The 24,609-nt window shown below is 38.5% G+C and overlaps 1 protein-coding gene across 2 annotated transcripts in view; it reads left to right on the forward strand.

The window, feature by feature from the left end:
* Positions 1-371: 371 nt before the first annotated feature.
* The window catches only part of HIBADH (3-hydroxyisobutyrate dehydrogenase), a 106,078-nt gene continuing 81,840 nt past the window's right edge, over positions 372-24,609 (forward strand). The window contains exons 1-4 of one of the 2 annotated variants that reach the window (XM_032401886.1): positions 372-675; positions 12,736-12,896; positions 21,429-21,538; positions 24,003-24,124. In XM_032401886.1, coding sequence (XP_032257777.1) covers positions 585-675; positions 12,736-12,896; positions 21,429-21,538; positions 24,003-24,124 — 484 coding nt within the window. In that variant the 5' untranslated portion in view covers positions 372-584. Of the gene's footprint in view, positions 676-994; positions 1,530-12,735; positions 12,897-21,428; positions 21,539-24,002; positions 24,125-24,609 lie in introns of those variants that run through there. The other variant, XM_032401887.1, reaches the window with a different exon arrangement.

Consider the following 24,609-nt stretch of genomic DNA (forward strand, 5'->3'; position numbering starts at 1 on the left):
CGTATTATTGAAGTCCCTATGGGTCCCTATACTTAGACCAGGAATTTCTGCTTTTGCATAAAAATCACAGCAGCTGCTGCGAATCAAAGTTTTGTTCCTGTCTGCATGGAGGCAGCACATGCAGTTACACCCTCCAAGGGGGCGGTTCTGGAGGGTCAGGCGCTCGTTGGTGTCGGTAATGATTGGCAGCCACCGCCTCCCGCACACCCGCGGCGTTTTGATAAACAACTAGACTCCCGCCTGCAGTCCGTAGCCGGGGGAGGAGCTTGGGGGTGGGGCCAGGGTGCTTCATGTGGGTGGGGCTCGAAAAGTCTTCCTATTGGTGGTTAGCGAGGTGAGGGGACCTGAGAATCTTGATTGGTTTGGTCCCCTATCCGTCAGGGGACCTACGACCTCTGTCTGGCCGGGCCGCGCCTCTCCGCGTCGCGCTCCTCCTGTCGTCGGTGGGTGCCCGCTCCGAGCTGCAGAGCGCGTGCGCGCGCGGCCCCACGCCACGGTGGATCCTGCCTGCTCCGCGGCGCACGCTCGCAGTGGGTGAGCGGGGAGCCGCGGAGGTTACCGCGGGGAGGCGGGGCGGGGGCAGCATGGCAGCCTCCTTACGGCTCCGTGGAGCCGCCTCCGGCCTCCGGTATTGGAGCCGCCGGCAGCACCCGGCAGCGGCCGGCCTTGCAGCGGGTAAGGACCTCGCGCCTTCTCCCCCCGTCCCTCCTCCGGCTACCCGCTTCTCGCGCCCTGACGGCCGAAGACGTGTTTTCACGGGAGGCGCTGCGGTTGGGTCGGGGCTTAAAACCCCCAATTTTGGCTGGTTACAAGGCCTGGCCTCTTCTGCGGCTCCCGCTCGCACACCTGGTGCTTCCCCCCCACCCCCGCCCCCTTTAACCCCGTTCGGGATCCAGGTGAATGGCTTTCAGCGTCTTTTTCGGGACTTAGGACGGGGTGGGAAGAGCTTGGGGTAAGGGAGGAATATTTGGCTCCGGGGCGTGCTTCTTTGGAGTTAGGGCTCCAAGGACAATTGGAGGGCCCAACTCCAGGGGCGACCGGGCACCTATCCCTGCGACTCCTAGGCTTACAGCGCTGGCTGACCTTTCAGCGCCCCCAGGGATGCACCCTGGTGGGCGTGCCATCGGGCTGTGGGGCTTGATTTTTGTTTAACCACCTTAATCGCGTAGGATGGTCTTACACAAGTGGTCGTCTGTACAAACTATTGGACAAGTCATTCCAGCAAAGTTTTAAATCACCCTTGACCAGCAAGACTTGCCTCCTCCGCCCCCTCTTTCTTTGTAACTGTGCTACCTGAAGATGGCACTTCTGTCAGATTGTTAACCAAGGCACTTTCAGCGTCCTCAAAATTGTGGCCTGAACCTATCCTGTTCCTCCCCGCATACCGTTATAAGTTATGGAAGCCAGCCATCGACTTAGGAAGAGGCAGTTTTTAGATCCACAGAGATCTAATGTTTTGTCATTTTTCCATTGAAGAACCTGAGGCCCCTTGGATGAATGAATCAGGGTATCCCATCAGGATCTAGAAGGTAGTTCTTGATTCTTCCTCATTCCTGCAATTTCTACTACACCAGCATTCCTCTTTAATTGAAAAATTGGTTGATTTATGGGGACATTGCCATTGTCTTTTTGTAAAAGTTTGAGAGTTGTAACAATGCACTATTGAGCAGTTTCATACTGAGGATTTTTTAAAAAGCCTTGGTATTAATATTTTTCTGATCACGTAAAAAAAAAATACCAGGCTGGGAATTTCGTGCTTAATAGCTTCCCTTCTTCCCCACTCAGTAATACCTAAGCAGAAGAGTGAATTTCCTCTACTGGCTTAGGCTCCATGTGATGCAAGAGAACAGATGTCTGCTACACAATCACAGTAACAAGATACAAACTCACAGAATCTGCTAAACCAGTTTTCACATGAATGTGCTATTGTTTCAGTGTTGATCAGCCAGGGAAGACCTATGTGCTATTTAGTGGTTTAACAAGGTGTTCTAATGATATTTTCATGAACCTTGGATGTACCCATTAGAGTTATGAAAGTTCTTTCAATTCATGCTGGAAGGGCCTGAGGCCTAAGACTATCATAGTTGCCTCTGTATGGGATGAGCCTACCTCAGAGTGCTGGTTAGACTACTTTGGCATATAATCTTGTTCTTTGGGTTCTTTGACCCAAAGATGTGTGGATATAGATTTATGATAAATTTTAAATATTTCATTTTGTGATGATTGCTTAAAACACTTTAACAATTGTTTTTACTTGGTGGAATTGTTTAGATGTTTCTGTGAATTTTAGTTTACTAAATTTACTTTTGCATTAACTTTTTTTGGCATTGGAGTCTTAAAAAATAAAAAAAAATTACATGCAAATCTAGAGTCTAGGGACTGAAAGAACCATGTTCAAATAGTAACATTATTTAGTTTTCTGAATTCTGTGGGATATTTGTCTCCATCGTATGTTTAGGTTGTTTATATCATATGGATGATACTATTATAAAGATCCATACAATTTATTTACCAAAAAAAAGAGCGAGAGAGAGGGAAACCTAAGGGTTGCTGGTTAGTAGCATACCTTAATTTTAAAATATTAAAAGCATCAAAAAGGAAAAATATAAGAACTATTAACCTACACATATATTACTATTTCATCACCATTTATAAAAAGTTTTGTATTTTATCTTAAAAGGTAATTAGATTCAGTTTAGACTTTTTTTTTTTTTTTTTTTTTAATTTTATTTATTTATTTGAAGAGAGAGACACAGCGAGAGAGGGAACACAAGCAGGGGGAGTGGGAGAGGGAGAAGCAGGCTTCCCGCTGAGCGGGGAGCCCGATGCGGGGCTCGATCCCAGGACCCTGGGATCAGGCCTGAGCCGAAGGCAGACGCTTAACGACTGAGCCACCCAGGCGCCCCTCAGTTTAGACTTCTTTAAACTGACAAGAAAAAATCTACAATTATAGGCCCTTTGTATTCATTGTGACTCATCAATATGTACATGGAAAAATAATTTGTATCACATCATGTTAAAATGACCACCTGACCAAAGGTGGGATGGGAAAATTAACCAGAATCATGTACAGAAATGGGAATAACATTTTTTATGGCCCTTTTTGTGTATATGAAACCTACTTTCAAAGCAATGCATAGTATAAATAAAATACATAAAAAAAAGAAAGAAAAATAAATAAAATACATGGCAATTTTTTTCCTTAACATTAGCCTGTAGGGTTGCACATGAAGCTCTGAAAAGCTGCATATGGTCCTCGGACCAAAAGTTGACCTTAGACTTGTGAGATTACATAAGGAGAATATTTATTTCTGAAATAACTTGACTCAAGTTACCCTTAGTTTGGTAACTCTTAATATTAAAGCAAATAGAATACAGATGACATAATATTATGTAATAAAATAGGATAAAATTTGTGTATACAGTATAATCTCAATATAATGAGAAAATGTACTTAAAAGACTGGCAGGGCTATGCAAAATGCTAATAGTGATTATTTTTGGGTAGTGAGATTAACTTTTTCCCTTATGGGGACATATTTTCCAATTTTCTACAATTTTTGCATTTTGATATTTAGAGTAGCCTGGTTTTTGGTAACGCTACATGTTACCAAGATATGGATAACTTTGCCCCTGTCTCATTGGGGAAAAAGGACATAACCTATAAACTTACATCTATAGATTTAGAAATTAATTTTGCCAAATTTTCTAGCTAGTTTCTTTACCAACCAGTGTCACCTTTGTCTTGTGTTGACTGATTTCCTGCCAGCTTGATTTTAGCTATCATCTGATTCTATTTCTGCACATTAATTGTGTGCCTTACTTAAAGGAAAATGTATTAAGTTTGAAAGCTTTTAGTGTAATAATTCTATTATACTTATTTGAATTTCTGCCTCTTTGGGAGCATATTCTATATTGTCCAAGCACTCCTGATGCTTCACCTTAAAAAGAGCTCTATTTCTTCAGATAGAGAGCATCCTTTAAAATACGCTGTATCCCTTTTTCTAACACTCTGGCTCTTCTTACCTTCTAGACAAAATGGGCATTTTGCATAGGACTTGTACCCCCGTACTGCTTCTTGACTACTGATAGTAAAAGTAGTAAATACTTAATGACCTATCATGTGCCAGGCACTGCTCGGCACTTTACGTGTATTATCTCAGGGAGTCCTTAAGTATCTTTAAGTAACCTGAAGTAGTGACTCTTGTTGATAAAACTTAATGTCTAGGGAAGTTAAGTAACTTGTTAGTTCAGGGGCATACATCTAAGAAGTGACCTTGCCTGGATAGGAACCTAGGTCTTGTATATGGCCATCTTTCAGAGAAGTTCTTAAATATTATCACCATCAGTAAAAACTCTCTTCTCTTTTGACATTAAATCATCTAATTATACTACCCTTTCTCTATCTTTGCCACAAGCAAAAATGAAATGAACAGCTGAGCCCAAACTGAGCCCATCATTAAAAGACTTTATCTTCATTGATTTTCATATTGGCCCATCCAAACCTGGGCCTCAACTTTAACAACTGGCATCAGCACTCTGCTTCAGCTCTTCCAAGATCTCATTGCTAGGAATTGCTATACTGCCAATATTTCAAAAGCTGAACTAGTCTTCTGGTTTTTTGTTTTTTTTTTAAAGATTTTATTTATTTATTTGGCAGATAGATAGAGAGCACAAGTAGGCAGAGTGGCAGGCAGAGGGAGAGGGAGAAGCAGGCTCTCTGCTGAGCAGGAAGCCGGACGTGGGGCTTGATCCCAGGACCCCAGGATCACGACTTGAGCCCAAGGCAGCTGCTTAACCGACTGAGCCACCCAGGCACCCCTAGCCTTCTGGTTAATATTACAGCACCCCCTGCCCCTGTTTTGTTAACCGATGTGCTGTATATCATCATCATTACACTTGGTCCTTTGACCCCCTATTCCCCCCCCTCCCCCCGCCACGGCAAATACATAGACATACTTTTCTGCTTTCTCATTTCATTAAGTTCCTCTCTAGGTTTATCTGTATCCAGCTCAGACTTCAGATTTATTTATAATCAGGAATTTTAGTGATGCCTTTGATAGCGTTCCTCCACTTCCTGCTCTTATTCTGGGTAGCTTCTGTTGTCTGTGGTCTATGTTCCTCCTGGCTGCCACTTAAGTAATGTTACTACCGATAGTCAAGGAAATTTGCTGATTAGATAACAATCCTTTTATTAATCTTTAGTTCATTCCTTATTACATATTCAGATTGCCCACAGCATTTCCACATCTTTTACTTAGGGCTGCCAGTCTGTGGAACCTGTCAGCTGTAGAGAAGACAGCATGACCATGATTGGTTTAGGTTATTTGGAACTTGCCTCTGGGTCTGGGAGGAAGGCTATTGGCGAGTCAACCTGCAATGTTTAATGGTTGTGGATCCACTTTGCTGGATCCACTTTATCACCGTCTTTACTCTGTGATTGCTTCAGAACTGACTTTATCCCCATATGTCCACTTGATGAAAGCTCTCTCTAGTCATTCACTCATGTAACATTAGTAAACACTCACTGTGTGCCAATTCATGTATTTTATCTTATTATAAAAGTAGTTACAAAAGTTATATGCACATGGTAAAAGCTCAAAAGGTTATAAAAAAGTCTTTTCTCTAACTCTGACCCATCAGTCCAACTCTCTAGATGTAACTACTGTTTCTTATGTATTCTTACAGAAATCAGTAAAAGTTAATGCATATATATTCTTTTCTCCTTATATACTATATGTTATTATATATAATGCTCTTCATCTTGCTTTTTTTCACTTAATAACCTATCCTGGAGATTTTTTTCGTTATACTTCTAGATCACACATTCTTTTGAACATCTGCATAATATTTCATTGTATTGATTTTCTGTGGATTATCAAGTGCCCTGTTAATGTGTATTTAGTTTACAATTTTTTGCTGTTACAAACAGTACTGTAATAAAATATATTTTTGTGTTGTTCAGAGTTTATGTGTAGTAGGAATCAGCAAACTATGGCCTATAGCTGGTCCCCTGTTTTTGTGAATAAAATTGTATTGGAACACAAGCATGGTCTTTGGTTATAGATTGTCTATGGCTGCTTTAAAACTAGAATGGATGAGTTGAATAGCTGTGACAGGGGCCTCATGGCCCGGAAAGCTGAAAATGTTTTCTATCTGACCCTTTAAAAAAAAGTGTGCTGACCCCCCAGTATAGCATACATTCCTAGACATGGAATTACTGGGTCAAAGAGTATGTACACTTTAATTTTAAATTTCATAATAAAATTCAATATGTAGATAATGTTTTTCAAGTTGCCATCCAAAAGGCTAATACGTAATTCTGCAGTGTGGGAGAGTACATGTTTTCATCAGTCCTTCCTTGCCAATAGTTTTATCAGAGAAACAAATTTGTTCATCTGATAAATGAAAAATGGTATTACATTGCTTTGTTTTATATTACTCCAATTATGACAGAATTGAATATATTTTTAAAGTTTTTGTCATTTACATATTTTCTGTATACTATTTTGCAATTTTTGCCTACTTAAATATGAGTTATTCATATTTTTCTTCTAGATTTTAAAGAATCATTTGCATATAAACTAAAGAAGTGCTGTTTCTCTTGTGTGCTGCAAGTGTTTTTCCTGGCTATTTGTTTTTTTTTTTCTTTTTAAGATTATTTATTTATTTATTTGAGAGAGACAGAATGAGAGAGAGCAAGCACATGAGAGGGGGGAGGGTCAGAGGGAGAAGCAGACTCCCTGCCGAGCAGGGAGCCCGATGCGGGACTCGATCCAGGGACTCCAGGATCATGACCTGAGCCGAAGGCAGTCGCTTAACCAACTGAGCCACCCAGGCGCCCTTTCCTGGCTATTTGTATTTTGTCATGTTTGTGATATTTTTTCCATATAGATAATGCTAAGTTTTTTCCCCTTTATTTTATTATGAAAATTTTTAAGCAAAAGTGTTGAAAGAATAATACAATGAATATTTGTGTACTCTTTGCTTAGAGTCAAGAATTGTTAACATTTTGACATATTTGCTTAATTTTTTCCCAAATATATTCATATCCCACCTGTATCATTTGAAAAGTAAAATGCAGACATCATGACGCTTCAACCCTAAATAATGCAGAGTGAATCTCCCAAGAATAAGGACTGTCTCCTAAATACCCAAACTATCATTACCTAAGACAGTTAGCAATTCCATAACATCAATTAATACCCAGTTCATACTTAAAGTTCCACAATTTTCTTAAGAATATCTTTTATAATTTTTTTCTTTCTTTTTTCCAAATCAGGATCCATTCAAACTCCATGCATTGCATTTGATTGATATACCACTTTAGTATCTTTTATTTGAGAACTGTCTTCTCTTGTTCTTTTTTTTTCTTAAAGATTTTATTTATTTGAGAGAGAGTGAGTGAGAGAGAGAGAGAGAGCGCACAAGCCAGGGGGAGAGGCAGAGGGAGAAGCAGACTCCCTGCTGAGCAGGGAGCCTGTTTTGGGGCTTGATCCCAGGACTCTGGGATCATGACCTGAGCCAAAGGCAGAGGCTTAACTGACTGAGCCACCCAGGTGCCCTTCATGTCTGTTCCAGAAACATGTTGACTTTTTTTTTTTTTTAAAGATTTTTATTTATTCATTTGAGAAGGAGAGCACAAGTGGGAGGTGGGGTGGAGGGGCTGAGGGAGAAGCAGGCTCCCTACCAAACAGGGAGCCCAAGGAGGAGAGCAGGGAGCCCCATGCGGGACTTGATTCCAGGACCCCGGGACCACGACCCGAGTTGAAGGAAGATACTTAACCAGCTGAGCCACCCAGGCGCCCTAACATGTTGACTTTTTAAAAACAGCTTTATTGCAATATAGTTGACTTATAATAAACTGTACATATTTAAAGCATACAATTTGGGGTGCCTGGGTGGCTCATTCAGTTAAACGTCTGCCTTCGGCTCAGGTCATGATCCCAGGGTCCTGGGATCAAGCCCCATGTGGGGCTCCCTGGTCAGTGGGGAGTCTGCGTCTTCCTCTCCTTGTGCCCCTCCCCTCCACTCCTGCACTCTCTGTCTCTCAAATAAATAAATCTTTTTTTAAGAAAAAAATAAAGCATACAATTTGATGAGTTTTGACATACGTATATACCTGTGAAACCATCACCACAATCAGGATTGTGAATATATCCAACATGCCTCCAAATTTCTTCCTGCCCCTTCATATACACAAATATTTGTGATTATGTATTTTACACTGGATATAGATTCCTACCTTGACAGTTGTTGTTTCAGTACTTTAAAGATGATGCTCTACTGTGTTCTCAGTAGCTTTGTTTCTGACAGGAAATCTGCCTTATCTTTGCTTGTCTGCATATAATGTCTTTTTCTCTGGCTGCTTTTGAGCATTTTGATTATGATGTGTCTTGGTATAGTTGTGTTTATGTTTCCTGTGTTGGGGTTCATTGAGCTTCTTGGATGTGGTATGGTGGGGCGGTTTATAGTTTTCATCAAATTTGGACATTTTTGGGTGTTATTTCTTCATGTATTTTTTTTTTGTCTCTACTTCTCTCTCCTCTCATTTGATGACTCCAGTGACATGTGTATTTGGCTAGTTGAAGCTGTCTCACAGCTCACTAATGTTCTTTTTATTCTTTAGGTTCTCTCTCTGCATGTTGTTTTGGATAGTTTCTACTGCTATGTCTTTAAGAGCACTAATCCTTTCTTCTGCAGTATCTATTCTGCTTTTAATCCAGTGTGATTTTCATATTACATATGTTCGTTTTCATCTTATGAAATTCAGTTTTGGGTCTTTTTTGTGTCTTTCATATCTCTACTTTTGGAATATACAGACTACAGTTATTATAACTTTTAATATCCTTGTCCCCTAATTTTAACATCTTTGTCGGTTCAGAGTTGGTCTCTTCTTTTTGACCTCTAAATGCTGATGTTCCCTTGGGCTTTGTTCTTCGGTTTCTTTTACTCTCATTTGGCAATTTTATCAACTGCCACAATTTCAGTTCTCACCTTAAAGCAGATTGTTACCAAATATGTGTCTTTTTTTCTCATCCTATCTTTGAGATGATCATAATTGGTTATAATATTTCTAAGTCTGTGGGACATCTTTCAGCTCATTGACAGTTCATAGTTACTTTATTTAAAATGGAGATAGCTCTCTTTCTCGATTTCTCCACTTAGGTTATTGATAGCACTATTTTCTTGCTGTCATCTTTGATCTTTCCCTTATTTTAGCCCATAATCCAGTTTATTGCTATGTCCTTTTACTTCTGCCTTTGAAATATTTTTCGTATCTGTCTTTTCTAAGGCCACCACCTTTTATTATACTATGACCTTAATTGTGAACTGAATGTTTGCCCCCCTCTTTTAGATGTTGAAATCCTAACCCCCACTGTGATGGTATTAGGAGATGAGGCCTTTGGGAAGTAATTAGGTTATGAGGGGGGAACGCTCACAAATGGGATTAGTATCCTTACAAAAAGAGAGGAGAACTTGTCCTCTTGTTTTCTGCTCTCCGCCATGTGAGGATATAAGAAGACGACCATATATAAGCCAGGAAGTGGGTTCTCACCAGACACTGGATCTGTTGCCACCTTGATCTTGGATTTCCCAGCTTCCAGAGGTGGGAGATATAAATGTTTGTTGTTTAAGCCACTCAGACTATGGTATATTTGTTATAGCAGCTCAAATGGACAAAGAGAGACCTCTGGTAGTATTACTGTTACTTTTATATTAGTCTTTATATTAGTCTCAGTGGTTTATTTTTATTGTTAGTCTTGCCAGAGGAGACATCTAGAAAAATGTTGCTAAGGCTGATGATGTCAAAGAGACTGCTGCCTGTGGCACTACCTCTTCCTTACAAAGTAGAGCCAAATTGTTTAGCATGCTTCCCAGTCTTCCACGTTATGGGTGCATTGTTTCTCTTCTCCTTTCTTTTCTTTTTTTTTTCTTTTCTTTTCTCTTTTCTTTTCTTCTTTAGATCTGTCCATCCATGTTAGAGAGAGAGAGCACACAGTGGGGAGGGGCAGAGAGAGATGGAGAGAGAGAATCTCAAGCAGATTCCCTGCTGAGTGTGGAGCCTGTCGCGGGCTTCATCCTACGACCCTGAGATCATGACCTGAGCTGAAATCAAGAGTTGGATGCTTAACCGACTAAGTCACCCAGGCACCCCACATTGTTTCTTTCAGTGTTTTGTTTCTTTGTGGATCCTCTAGGAAGAATGAAGGGCAGTGTCAAATAGTGGTTAAAAGTGAAGAACCTAGAGTGAGATTGGCTGGATTTGAATCTTGGCATTGCAGTTTACTATAGTCTTGGGCATTTTATTTAAATTCACTAAGTGTCCGGGCTGTCAGCTGCAAGGAGGCTTAATGATAGAATATGATGACAGTGCTATTTATAAAGTGTTTAGTAAGTATCTGGCATGTAGTAAAATTGCCAAGAATAATTTTTACTGTTATTTATTTTTTCTTGGCTTTCCTATTTCCTTGCATATGCTCATGTTCTTTTTTATATGGAGTTCCCTTCCTTCCTACTCTCCTTCCCATTTGAAATCCTAGAATACTTAGGTCACGTGCTACCTTCTTTAAGTGCTTAAACCAGATGAATTCTCCTTTACGTCAGCATTGTTTTTTATACTTATCTTCAACTTTATTGTATTAATATTTGTGTACATAGTTTATTTCCTTTTGGATTTTAAGCTTGTTGACAGCAAGGACTGTATGTCATTGTGTCTTCTTTGGCATCTGGCACAGTACATAATAGTTGCTTCATATTTGTTGAGTGTGTGAATGAATTGTGGTTCTACCTTGCCATACTTACTGTTTGACCTAGAGTTGCCTGTTAAATTAACTGTTTTTAAATCACCATCGTCCTAATTTCTAATGATTTTAGTTAAATGATACCGTTCCAAGCTTAATACCATACTCAGGTACAATAGTTATTAGCATCATCATTAGTTATTAATGCTAGAGTTCTCTTACAAAGTATGCTTCTCGTTCTGTTTAATATCATAACATTTCAGTTAGGTGTCATTTCTCTGTCATTGAACCCCTTGTGGGCCAGAAAGTCAGACACAGGAATCCTATTATACCCACGGTGTTAAACTTAGCACTGGTAAGGTGATGTTGCACAAGAATGACACCCATATTTAATGGCAATGTTAGAGTCAATCATCAAGTTAAAAGGAATTAAATATGCTTCTAACCCAAGAAGACCTCTGTTTCTTTTTTTTAAGATTTTATTTTAAGTAATCTCTACACCCAACATGGGGCTCACACTCACAACCCTGAGATCAAGAGTTGCATGCTTCACCGACTGAGCCAGCCAGGCACCCCAGAAGACCTCTATTTCTTTTCTTTTTAAATTTAAATTCAATTAATTAACATATAATGTATTATTTGTTTCAGGAGTGATTCATTAGCCTTATATAACATCCAGTGCTTATTACAACACATACCATCCCCAGTGTCCATCACCCACTTACCCCATCCCCCTCCATCACCTCCCTCCAGCAACCCTCAGTTTGTTTCCTATGATTAAGAGTCTCTTATGGTTTGTCTCTCTCAAGACCTCTATTTCTTAAGCTTTAGGGCTTCAAATAATTTGCTTTTAGGAAATCTCATTGCATTTCGATTAAATTCAAGGAAGAGCAGGGATCCATCAGTTGAGAGCATCTGAAACTTAAAAGGGTGACTGTGATTAGTTGGTGCACTACACAGTTTTGTAACTGGAGTCCTTGAAAGACAAAGGAAAAATAAAGCTTTCAATGGCAGGGGAAAGGGCAAGTGGAATTATTCTCTCAGTAGACTGGGAGCTTCTCGAGGGCAACGACTGTATGTATCTTGCTTATGTCTATCTCTGGCTCTGTCATAGTACTTCATGCAGTAAATACTTGTTGAGTGGAGTTCTAAATCTAGAAATGAAGAAATGATGTTTAAGGTTATTTTCATGGCAGTGCAAAGTCCCTTTGCTCTCTCTTGCAAAAAGCATTACTTTGCATTGTGTGCCCCAGTATGATTTCAAAAGGCCTTCTGTGAAAAAGAAGAAGATCAAACAAAACCTGCTTACAGCTTTTTAAAAACAATTCCTTTTCTGTAAATGGAAATGCCTCTTCTCTGAAAGTGCATGGAGTTATTAGCCCAAGGCACTGAAACTATTACCCTTGCCATTTAAAGCCTATGGAAGCATCCCCGTCTTCTCCCCTACAACCCAATTTATAAAATGGTGACTTAGTTGGTTTAACATTTTACTAAGATGTTTTTTATACCATTGGAGGGGCTGATTTCTATAAATGTGGGGGTGAGAAGGTAAAAAACTTTTCCATTCTTGGACCTTGTCCAAGATACATGTTTTATGGAATATTTTCAGTTTGTCATATACATTATTAAAGGAGATAATATAGATATGAAGAATCTAGAGTACTTCACATAATAGGTAAAGTACATATTTTAGAAATGATAACATTTTTAAATTTATTGTTAAAAATGGTAAAGGGATATTAATAGAGGTAGAAAACAGGAGAGATTGCTTGAAATTGTATAGTTGTTTCCTGCAGAACTAAATAATTAGATGTTTGTCTATACATGGTTGATGTCTTTAAATGTGATTAGATCATTAATTTAAAACTAGCATTTTAAAGGTTTTTTTAAAAATAGAAAACATCTCAGTAGCAATTGACTTACTAATATTGAATGAATGTTTACAATAAGAAATGTCACTGCCCCTACTGAAAGTAATTTATTGAAATCAGTGTGTTCTAGGTCAATGGCTTCTAAGACTCCAGTTGGATTCATTGGACTGGGCAACATGGGGAATCCAATGGCAAAAAACCTCATGAAACATGGCTATCCACTCATTATTTATGATGTGTTCCCCGATGCATGCAAAGAGTTTCAAGATGCAGGTGAACAGGTAAGTCCTTTTCTTTAGATTAGTTCTAGATTTTGATGTTTAAAAATAAATATGACAACTGAGGAGTATACCCAATGGAATTATAAACCTATTTCACTGTTAATTTTATACATGTTATATATTTGTTGTTTTATATATATATATATATACACATTACAAGTGTGTATATATGTGTATATATATATATATATTATTGTTATTGTTAACTTTCATCCAATATCTATCTGTGCAACAAAGATTGAGGCAATCTATTCTTTGGCAGGTGACTGGGAACATTTCCCAGGTTGGGTCATTGTGCTTGCTTTGGCTATGTATCAGTTTTCTAAGACAGTAACTTTACTGATTATGCTGTGAAAGCAGGTAGTTTGGTGGAAATAGCTTCTCATCTTATTGAGAGGCACAATTTGTCTTAGGACAAGAATAGGCTTAGGGATAGGAAACTTAGTTTGAATCCCAACTTAGATACTCACCTGCTTTCTTACTGGGGTCACGTTATTTCACCTCAGCTGTTTTCCTCATCTGTAAAATGGGCATGATGACAACCTGTGTCATTAGATTATGAGGCTTCAATGAGAATATATGTGAATGTACTTCACAAATATCGTATGGCAGTACTTTGTGAATAAATATGTTATTGGCCATAAAGCAGGAGACAACCTAGCAACACTATATGCCATAATGAAGTACAGAGCTGAGTTATGACATATCTCTAGTGTTTTGTTCTTAGGCTATCATTGTTGTTTCAAGAATTTTGGGGCTAGAGTATATCCTGTTAGATGATAACATCTACTGGTCAGTTCCTGTTTGGATTTGTTAAACTTTATCAATAACTCACATGACAGGAGATCATGTATTAGTAACTGAATTTAGAGTTTTGTTTTTTTGAGATGTGAAGGAAATTCTGTGCAAGTTGTAGAGTGGAAAGTAAGGGCTGAATGTAAGCCCAGAATTGGGAGAGTACTAAATATTTCCTAAGAAATGTAGAAAAAAGTGAGAGAAAAAATAAAATTAAACAGCCCACTTCTGGATGATAGACTTGAAGTAAATACTAAGAAACGTAATGCCTGTGTAAAGAGCAGGTTTAAGTTTCTAGAGATTTCTACTTGAGGGTAGAATTCTACTTTAGGGTAGAATTTCTGAATACCTCCTGTATGTCTAGCAGTCCACCTAGTGCTATGGAGAATAGAACAGGTTGAGTTGGATGTGGCAGGGTGTTAGGTGTGTCTCAGGTGGCAAGACTAAATAATAGTACAAGGAAGTTTCTATTAAAATTGCATTTTGACTATAATAAAGTACTGAAGCGGTGTTTTTGGGGGGGAAATAATTATTAAGTGTTAAGAGTCACTTAGTTTCTGATAGGGAACTATAACTGTTAAGAGTCATTTCATTTCTCAGAGGAACTATAAAAATATTGTGTATAATCTTTGCTCCCCTCCAAACAGAAATGGTGTAGTCTGAAATGAATGTTATAGAGACAGGATCTCTCAGATTCCTAAATAGAAATGAGAAGATTCTAGGACACAGATTCCGTTACTGGATTTTCCTTTTCCTTGAGATATATAAGTGGGTATGAGGAAGGAAAAAAGATGGATTCTGGGTAGCTGCTCCTCCCAGATTAGTGAAGAGTAAAGACTTGTCTTAGCTTCTCGTCTGCAGTTCCCATCCCTGCCCCCAGCACATGGTGGGAAAAGTTCTGTGGATGGTTCACACTGAGGCAAGAGCCTGGAACAGAGAATCCTCTTTTCCCACATCTTCTCTTCCCCACATCTCTGGTTCCCCTGTGACCTTGACTCTGTGAGGTCCTCTGAGTATTGATTATAACAGCAGTACAGGGTAGGAGAATGTGAAACTTAGATGAATGAAAGGAGAAGGCTAAAGGATAAGAAAGCTTTGGGCCTGAGGGGAAGTATCATGCCATAATAAAATGAAAACATTTGTTAAATACTTTATGCTGGCAGCCTAAAAAACGTTTTGAATGGTGGCATTGTCATTTGAACAAGTGTGATTTCCTAAGAGGGCTATTTTAAAAAGTAACAATTTGGGGGGCGCCTGGGTGGCTCAGTCGTTAAGCGTCTGCCTTCGGCTCAGGTCATGATTCCAGGTCCTGGGATCGAGCCCCGCATCGGGCTCCATGCTCAGCAGGAGGCCCGCTTCTCCCTCTCCCACTCCCCCTGCCTGTGTTCCCTCTCTCGCTGTGTCTCTCTCTCTCAAAAAAAAAAAAAAAAAAAGTAACAATTTGGATGAATAAGTTCTGATATATTAAAATGTCAGCATTATTATTTCATAGCTATATTTAATTTTAAAAAATGTTGGGTAAAAGAAAAAAATGAGTTTCAATCTACTAACAGCAAAGACCAGACTTAGAATGGGATGGAAAAATGTAGGTGTATAAAACCTTGAAACTTCTTGCCATTGTGCACAGTAGTGCAATGAAGCGTTTAAGGGTTCAACAATTTAGTCTTTTTGTGTTGACACTTTCATTTTAAGGACAGGTGTCCCCCCTTCTCCCAACATTACTATGTCAGGTGAAGCTGATAAAATAGCTGCCAAAGAAAACGAGTTTTTTTCCCCCCCAACGATTGCATAGACTGGCTAGTTGATTTCTAATGTTAACTGTGCTTTCAGTGAGAAATTTGCAGGGAGAGAAAGTACCAAAATAGAGATACCTGGTTCTAAAGATCTTTGGACATTTCCTTGAAGAAGTGCTTTTTTTTTTTTTTTTTTTTTAAAGCAAAAAGTGGGGACTTATTGTTTCTTGTAACTGAAGAGTTGGGGAGTGGTCTGACCCAAGGCACAGGTGAATTTTGGGCACAGATGTAATCAGATTCTTTTCTGTCTGCCTGTTGTCTCTGCTTTGCTCCGAGGCTCCTCATTCCCTTCAAGGTACATGATAGCCACCTGCAGTTCCAGGTGAAGAAATGCTTTAGAAAGTTCCACCCCTGGAGGTCTTCTTTAAGCCTAATCTAGTAGTAGAACATAGTACATGGATTATGAAGGAAATAAAAACTTTGACATGTTAAAAATGTTTGACATGCTTGATAGTATTTAATCAATTTATTTATGCCTTTAAATTTTAACCTATTCTAGGGGCGTCTGGCTGGCTCAGTAGGTAGAGCATGTGACTCTTGATCTTGGGGTTGTAAGTTCAAGCCCCATACTGGGCATAGAGTTTACTTTAAAAAAAGCGTTAATTTGGGGCAACTGGATGCCTCAGTCAGTTGAGCATCTGACTCTTGATCTTGGCCCAGGTCTTGATCTCAGGGTTGTGAGTTCAAGCCCCATGTTGGGCTCTATGGAGGGCATGGAGTCTACTTAAAAAAAAAAAAAAAGTTATTCTAACGGTATTTATACTTGGTTAAATATGTTAATTTTGGTTATTTCCACAAAAAAATGTGGGCATTCCTCTTTCAGTATCCCTTTATTATATCCTTATTTCTGTTGGAAACTCAGGTTTAAGCTACCACGATGCATCATTTCAACTTTTAGAATCTTTTCTAAGAAGGTAACCTATGTTACAAATGTAATTATGAAGCCTTTGTTTATTAGAAATCATGAATCGATAAATTGTTAATGCAGTGGTATAAAAACATAAACCCTGGAACCAGACTGCCTGGGCTTAAATCTCAGCTCTACCATTTGCTGGCTGTGTAACTTTGGACAGATTATTTAACCTCTCTCTACTTAAATTTCCTCATTTTATAAAATGGGGATTTTAATAGTACCTTTTCAGTCCTGGAGAACCTGGCATCTACAGCGTGCTATTGCTGATGTTACTATTCTTACTACTGTTGTTACGGTGGTTGTTGTATCTCTACCATCTGTCTCCCAAATCTTCATTCCCCAACACCACCCATAGAAACATACCACTGTCTTGGCCAAGTCACTGAGTCCAGAGTGCTTTGGAAGAGAACTATAGATATATATATGTATATTTTAAATATTTATTTATTTGAGAGAGAGAGAGCAGAGATAGTGAGATAGAGCACAAGCTGGGAGGAGAGGGAGAAGTAGGTTCCCCCCTGAGGATGGAGCCCAATGTGGGAATGGATCCTATGACCCTGGGATCATGACCTGAGCCAAGGCAGCACCCTATAGACATATTTTTAAATGAAAGAATGATGGTAAAAATTAAAACCAAACTAGATAAAGTGATTTGATAGCATCCCTGTTTAAGAATACATTCTGCACTGTCCCTTCCATCCCACTTTCATTTTGCAGAAGATAGCAACTTCTCTTTTTAAGCATTAGCGTCAAGGGCATATGACTTGTGCTTCATTTTCATTGTCTAGGAATTTCCTTGGAGATGTTGCTGATCTGTGCCAAAAGTCTTGGGACTTTTACACCATTCCTGTGTGAGTTTTCTGGTTGAACTAGGATAATTAGATTGTCTTTTCTTTTGTTTTCTCTTTGAAAACTTGGAAGCTATCTTGTTATTCCAGGGTTGTAAGGCTGAGCATGTTTGGTTAAGTAATTCTCTTGGGATCTAAGCTGGCATCCACTCAGATCTTATTAAATGAGGACTTTAAAAGCCTCATTTAATGACAGAGTGGGCTCTGTCATTGTTGACCAAATGTTTCAAGATGTAGGTACAAGCTGTTTTTGTCAGTTTTTCAAGTGTAGTGTAATTTTGCAGTAACAGTGTGCTTTTCTACTTGGAAAGATTAAAAAAACACAGAGTGGCAGGTTTAACCAAGGTCATGATCATCTTGTTTCTTAGCAAGTTTCTCTTACCCATTTGGCTTACTTGGAAGCCATGCTGAACTTAATTTTTGTGACTGTTTTATTTGGAAGAGACAATGAGATTTTCCTTTGTGGAAAGCAACTAGTTAACAGTTGTCTCCTTCCAGTGGATAATGTAAAAAGGAGGTGCAGTTCCCTCAGATTACTCTGGGCCTCCATGCTCCCATCCTCCCTCCTTCCTCCCACTCAGCAAAGCAGATTTTGTCTTTAATTCATCCAGTCTTCTACTCCTTGTATTGCATACCTGCCATTGATGGGTACTAGCATACAGATGAATCTAAATCCAGAGAAATTGGCTGCAAAAATTCTCAAAGACTGGGGATATCGTGATACACAAAGGAACCAATCTCCTGTACTTAAAATTGAGATAATGGAAAAGTAGAGTCATCTTAATTCATAATAATTTAAGAATGAAGCAGGTGGAATTAGCAAGAGATCTTTCTGGATGATCATGACAGAGCAGAGCAGTGGCCCAGAGTCAGCCAGGTCAGTGACTATCCACAGACAGGGAGGTGCAGAAGAGTCTTGTTAATGCTGTACCTTTGTACTGATCATATCCCATGAGCCCTTTTTCACAGAGGCTCTACCTTTCTAGACCTTAAGTGAAATATTTCTTTACCTAAGTTTCCTTTCTACTTTGGAGATAGAACCCCCTAAAGATAACCCAAATCACTATTCTTATTTTGTAGATTTAGAAACTGAAGGCAGAGGGGTTAAGTGATTTTCACAAAACCACACATGGGCTTAGTGGCTGAGCTGCAACTAAACCTAGGTCTCTGGCTTCCCAAATTAGTGTTCCTTTCACTGATCCATACTGTCTTTGCTTATCCATTCAATTAGTAAATGTAATTGTAGGGACTCTAATTAGTTTGGCTCCTAAAGGCTTTTGTGGTTAGTGTCAGGCTGGCAACAAGGTTTATTTTTTTTTCCCCCCAGCTTTTGAGTCGTGGCCAAATTTTGTCAGTCAGTTATTTCAGTCTTGAAGTCATCACATGGAAGTCAAGATGATTTGAATAGCTGGACACACATGTCTATGTATCTGTCTAATAAACATGCCTTCTGTAGTGCAAATTAGAGACTGTTATTATAATGTACCAAATGTATATAGTCATTAGATACAGAGCAGTTGTGGCCAATACGGTGGTGACATTCCAGCTATCACTATCATTGTGTGTTTTTTCCGGACCTGTGAGCTTTGACACTATATAATATATAATTGAGGGGTTAGCAGGACTCTGGCAACCCAGGCATCCCAAGAAGCAGATGCTAGGGATGCAGGGGGCTGATTGGTCACCCCATGCACTTGGCAGTTGCATGAATTAGCACTGCCAGTTCATGGGTATGAGAAGCTTGGAGGTGTGAAGTATACTTAGATCTGTGAACTAATTGTTGGTGCCCCTGAGGGCACCTCTCAAGGAGTTATCTGGGTAGAATTGAATTTCCTTCAATGGAAGAGACTCACTGAATTCCTAAGAGAAAGTCTGAAATTGACTCTTAGACCTCAGGGCTTACCACGTGGTCTCTGAAAGATCAAGAGACATGGAGCTGAGATGGAAGGAAAGACCACTGAAAGGTATGCCATCGTTTTGCATTGTATGTATTACTTCACTGAAGTAGAGATGAAAAGATGAGGCTTTCTGTGTAACCCATATTTTTAATGCAGTCCAGGAGTAGAGAAATACTACTGTAACTTTTCCTTTTCTTATACTCATCTTACTCAGCTCTGTTTTTCTTGAGTAAATGTGAACTATTTGCCAGCAAATAGTTGCCTCTTTTTGAATCTCAGCATTTATTTGGGCGTAGGAAAGGTTTTTACTTGACTGAAGTATTTCTTTGTAATTTCACAGAAAAAAAATTTTTTCCCCCAGAATTTTTAGGGCAAATCCTGATGATGTATCAAAATGTACTGTTGAGTGTACATTGTAGACTCTAAAATGCCATATTGCCTTTAGAATGAAACATTGAAAGAAGGAGTATCTCTTTTTTTGTTTTAGGGTCGGAGATATTTTATGTTAGCATTTAATATTAATACACAGAGTATTAGGATACTTGATTGCCTGAAATTTTATTTTATTTTTTTATTTTTATTTTTATTTATTTATTTTAAGATTTTATTTATTTATTTGACAGAGAGAGACACAGCGAGAGAGGGAACACAAGCAGGGGGAGTGGGAGAGGGAGAAGCAGGCTTCCCACAGAGCAGGGAGCCCGATGTGGGGCTCGATCCCAGGACCCCAGGATCATGACCTGAGCCGAAGGCAGACGCTTAACGACTGAGCCACCCAGGTGCCCCTGCCTGAAATTTTAAAGTATGACTTACTAAATTACTTTATGTTAAAACTGTGTTTGTCTCAAATTTGATTTCGAAGCTAATAGTCTTCTAGGAAAATTGAATTGTGATTACCTCTAGCTCATAATACTTAGATTACACACTGTTTGCCTTTCCATTCCACTTTCATCAACTGCATATCAAAGACAAAAAAAATGTTAGGTATCATTCCGCCACACAAAAATCAGAGGCATTCCCATTTCTAGGTTGCTTACGTGGCAGTTCACATTTCCTAGCAGAAAATATGTCCATTTCTCATACATGTGTACATCATTCTACAGAGAAAGAAGTCTTCAGTTATCCTCCTGACAGTCCTTTGTCTTTTTTTTTTTTTTAAGATTTTATTTATTTATTTGTCAGAGAGAGAGAGCACAAGCAGGGGGAGTGGCAGGCAGAGGGAGAAGCAGGCTCCCCTCTGAGCAAGGAGCCCAATGTGGAACTCGATTCTAGCACCCTGGGATCTGACCTGAGCCGAAGGCAGATGCTTAACTGACTAAGCCACCCAGGTGCCCCCCTTTGTCTTTTTTTAGGAGAGATGAAGCTTTCATGACAGGTGGGATGATGGATTATTTTTGTTAAAGGAGAGTTTGAATCAAGAAGTGAGCTCCAGTCTCTTCTGACTTCTTTGGTTGCCAACTCCCTGGCCAGGTGTATCAAGGGCATGTGTGAGAGAGAGCAGGGGTTTGGGGAACGCCGGTGAGGGCGTGTACATCTCTGCATGCATGCACACAAACAGAGGATGAACAGTAACTTTCCTTGACAGTATGTTTGTGGTCATCATAAGGCAGAAATGAGGGTGGAAATGAGAGTGTACCTTGATGCCTATTTGTATGTCTTTCTTGTATCTACAGTTTCCACATGAGTCCTGGTAGCTCACATGCTCAGCCTTTATGGTAGTACTTACAGCTAATGCAGAAAGTGCTCATATCCTTGTCCTGACCTTTTCATTTCCATACAGGCTTAATTTTTTGCTTTTTTTCCCGTTGAAAATGGAGACTGGAGGATGCTGGTAATCGGGGCTTGAGAATTTGCTAGGGGATTTTGCTGCCTGTGGAATCACTGGTGAATCCTGAGTTCAGCTACCATCCCTGTTGCACTTGAATGTTTTTCTTAGTCAAAGCATCTACCAAAAAGTATGCTGTTTCAGAATCCAAGTTGGAGGAATCCATGAGAAGTACGTCCGTTCCCAGGACTGTTGGGTTTTGCCCTTTCCCCTTCAACTCACTTCACGCTTTTTAAAATAAACAGTAGATTCAATTCCATAGAAACTGCATCTATATGTGTATAAGGAATGGACTCTATTTTAGGCATTAACCTTTTTTTTTTTTTTGTCATTTGGAAACAAGAATTAGTTTTATTCACTGTCTCTGTTGTCAGCATGCATAAAAAGTGGATCCTACTTGTGCTCTAGAAACTGCTTCCATTTTAATTTAAATAATGTGCCTTTGTAATTTTTTTTAAAGGTAGTGTCTTCCCCAGCAGATGTAGCTGAAAAAGCTGACAGAATTATTACAATGTTGCCCACCAGTATCAATGCAATAGAAGCTTATTCTGGAGCAAATGGAATTCTAAAGTATGTATTTCTCAACCATGGAAATTTTCTTGTTATGATAGTCCACGAATTTCACATTTGTTAACACTTTAGGAAATTACAATTATGTTTGTTAAACCTTTCTATACTGTTTTCTTAAAAGTGAATGATGTGGTTTCTCTCTCATTGTAAAGGGTTTATTTTTTCACTGAAAGCAAGTATGTGACTTTTGGGAATAATTTTTTTTGTTTCTGTTTCTTTCCTTAACTCTTGCATTAACCTTATGCTTTCATCGCTAACATGTTTAAGAGACTTTTAAAGCTTGCATTTTAAACTGTACAGATGTTACAAGCATAATTTTCTTATGGTTTATAGAAATTCAGGAAAAGGTTTCTGTGAAAAATAAAACCAAACATTGGAAAGAACACCATTATTTAACATTTTATTATATTATAAAAAGTTATTGTATGTCCTCTGGGTTAGTACATCTGTAGTAAGAACTTCGAGAAGTTGGAATTAAAGGTTAGCAGTAGCTCTTTAAATAAAATGTAATTTAGGTCAGAGTTTTCTAGCCAGTGCTTAGCTTCCCTGGCTTTGAGAACCTTTGGTTTAATTCTGCCTATTGCCAAATCCTTGTGGTTGTGTTAGAATGACAGTGGTTGAATTTCTGATTTAATTTTCTGGTCTTACTGGTTCCTGTTTCTAACTTGTTTTGTTGAATTTCAGCAAAGAGCTAGAAAAAACTGGTAGGTCCTGTAGATATATGTAGGACTAAAAGAAAGGGTTTAATTTCACAAAGCTATAATACATGAAATATGAGGTTTTTGGGAATTGAATTGCTTTAGAAAACTAACAAACTTGGAAGCAAAAGACACTTGGATATTAGGCAGAAAACTGATAAGATAAATGTTTAGATTTCAGGGAAGGTTGAAAGGCGCTCATTTTGGATGGAGCCTTCAGGCCCATGGTGTGTGTGGTCCTGAGGTAACCTAGCTGTCTCATTATCTAGTCTGTCCCAATTATGGCCCTGTGTTGCCTGTCTAGGAAAAGTTACTAAAAATTTGGAGACAAAATCCTGTGTTTATTAATATTCTTTACTAAGGAATATGGTGGTCATCTAGCAAGCAATTTTGTCTAGGAGTGCTTTCAGAGAATGCGGCTTTACGTTGAACTATAATTTGCTTTTCATGGGTGGTTCTTTATTTTCTTCTGGGTTGGAATCCTTTCCCCATACCTAGTGCATATGTAATTTTTGAGACAGTTTCCCATTTGCTTAGAGATTTAAGAGCTTAAGAATATTAGTATCATACAACACTGGTAAATGTAATTCTTATTTTTCACATAAAGTGAAACTTCCACATACTGAGGTTATCTGTAGTAGAGCGTGCTATTTCTTTTCTGTGGAATATACCCAATCATTGCATTTGGACCAGATCAATTCATATGTTTATTAAAATTGTTGTTTAAAGCATTTTGGATGCTATTTTTTCTATAAAGGATTTTTCTTTAATAGTTTTTTAGCAATGATTTTCTATTTCCTCCTTCAATATTTATATTTATTCATTTCTAATTTTCCAGTCATAATTATGATGAAGTGTTATCTGCGTTAGTTAATCTGTAGTAAGGACTTTGGGAAGTTTGAATTAAAGGTAAGCCATAGCCCTTTAAATAAATGATAACTTAGGTCAGTTTCCTAGCCATTGTAGATAGGCATAGATTATAAAGGAACCGTGTAGATAGATATAATCTGCACTTATAGTACAAACAAAAATATCTTATTATAAGAATGCCATTTACTACTGATGTAAAATATGATAGAAGAAAAGACTGTTTCCCTGCTTTGCCAATGTATGTATATACATTTACCATAAAGAACAAAAAAACTTTATCTGTGAGACTTCCAGGTCCATTCCTTTATTTTCCTTTCTGCTTCTTTGATGTTTTATTTTATCTTTAAAAAGCGGTAGTTATTGAAGAGTATGCCACCCTGAAGCAGATGGCTAAAGTTCAGTGGTTTATGTTTCTTCTACTTAGTGGAAATGACATGGATATGTGAAATTTGCAATATGGCTTGTTAAAGATAAATAAAATACTTTTTAAAGAGCCCCAGCTACTTTACAAACAAAAATTTAAATCCTACCAAATTATAAGAAGTTCTTTAAAGCTTGCATTTTAAAGTTAATAGGTGTTTTAAATTGCCTACCTATATTATTATGGTATTGTGTATTTCACCTGAAACCAGAGTTTATACCATGTAGTTTATTAGATTATTTAGGTTTGTTTGAAAGAGTTTGGGTTTACTTTGAACTTTAATTGATCTGAAAATGGATTTGAGATTTTGAAGCAGTTCTAATAGTGCTTTTAATACTAAAGCAAAGACCTCCTTGATATGTGGCAGCTTTTAGCAGATTCTAATTCTATAGGTAGTTGCATGAAATGTTTATTCAGAATTGTAAACTATAGGTTTATAGTTTTAAAAAACTATTATTTTTATTTATTTACTTAGAAAAGTGAAGAAAGGCTCACTACTGATAGACTCCAGTACTATTGATCCTGCAGTTTCAAAAGAATTGGCCAAAGAAGTTGAGAAAATGGGAGCAGTTTTCATGGATGCCCCTGTTTCTGGTGGTAAGTGGCAGCTAAAATCTATGCACACCTATTTCTATTTGTCAGAAATAGCAATTACAGTTTTGTGGTACCCAAGATATATCTAGTTATTTTTAGACCTGTTACAAGGAGTCTCAATTTCCTCATTGAAAACAAAGAACAAAACTCACTTTTGTTATTTAGTATTCTCAAAATATGTTGCTTGTTCTAAGTTCAGGTGAAAGGATGTCACAACTTTGAAGAATTGTGAATTTTTGGTCCAAATTGCTGTGGGTAGGGCTAGAGCTATTCGTAGAAAATTTAACTTTTCAGAACAGATTCAAGAAGTAATTAATTAGCTTGAATCATCTTTTTTTTTTTAAGATTTACTTATTTATTTATTTGAGAGAGAGAGCGCACAAGCAGGGGGAGCAACAGAGGGGGAGGGAGAAGCAGCCTCCCCGCTTAGCAGGGAGCCCGATGTGGGGCTCCATCCCAGGACCCTGGGATCATGACCCAAGCCGAAG

The sequence above is a fragment of the Phoca vitulina genome, unplaced genomic scaffold (genome assembly GCF_004348235.1).
Source record: "Phoca vitulina isolate PV1807 unplaced genomic scaffold, GSC_HSeal_1.0 scaffold4, whole genome shotgun sequence".
Classification (NCBI taxonomy): domain Eukaryota; kingdom Metazoa; phylum Chordata; class Mammalia; order Carnivora; family Phocidae; genus Phoca; species Phoca vitulina.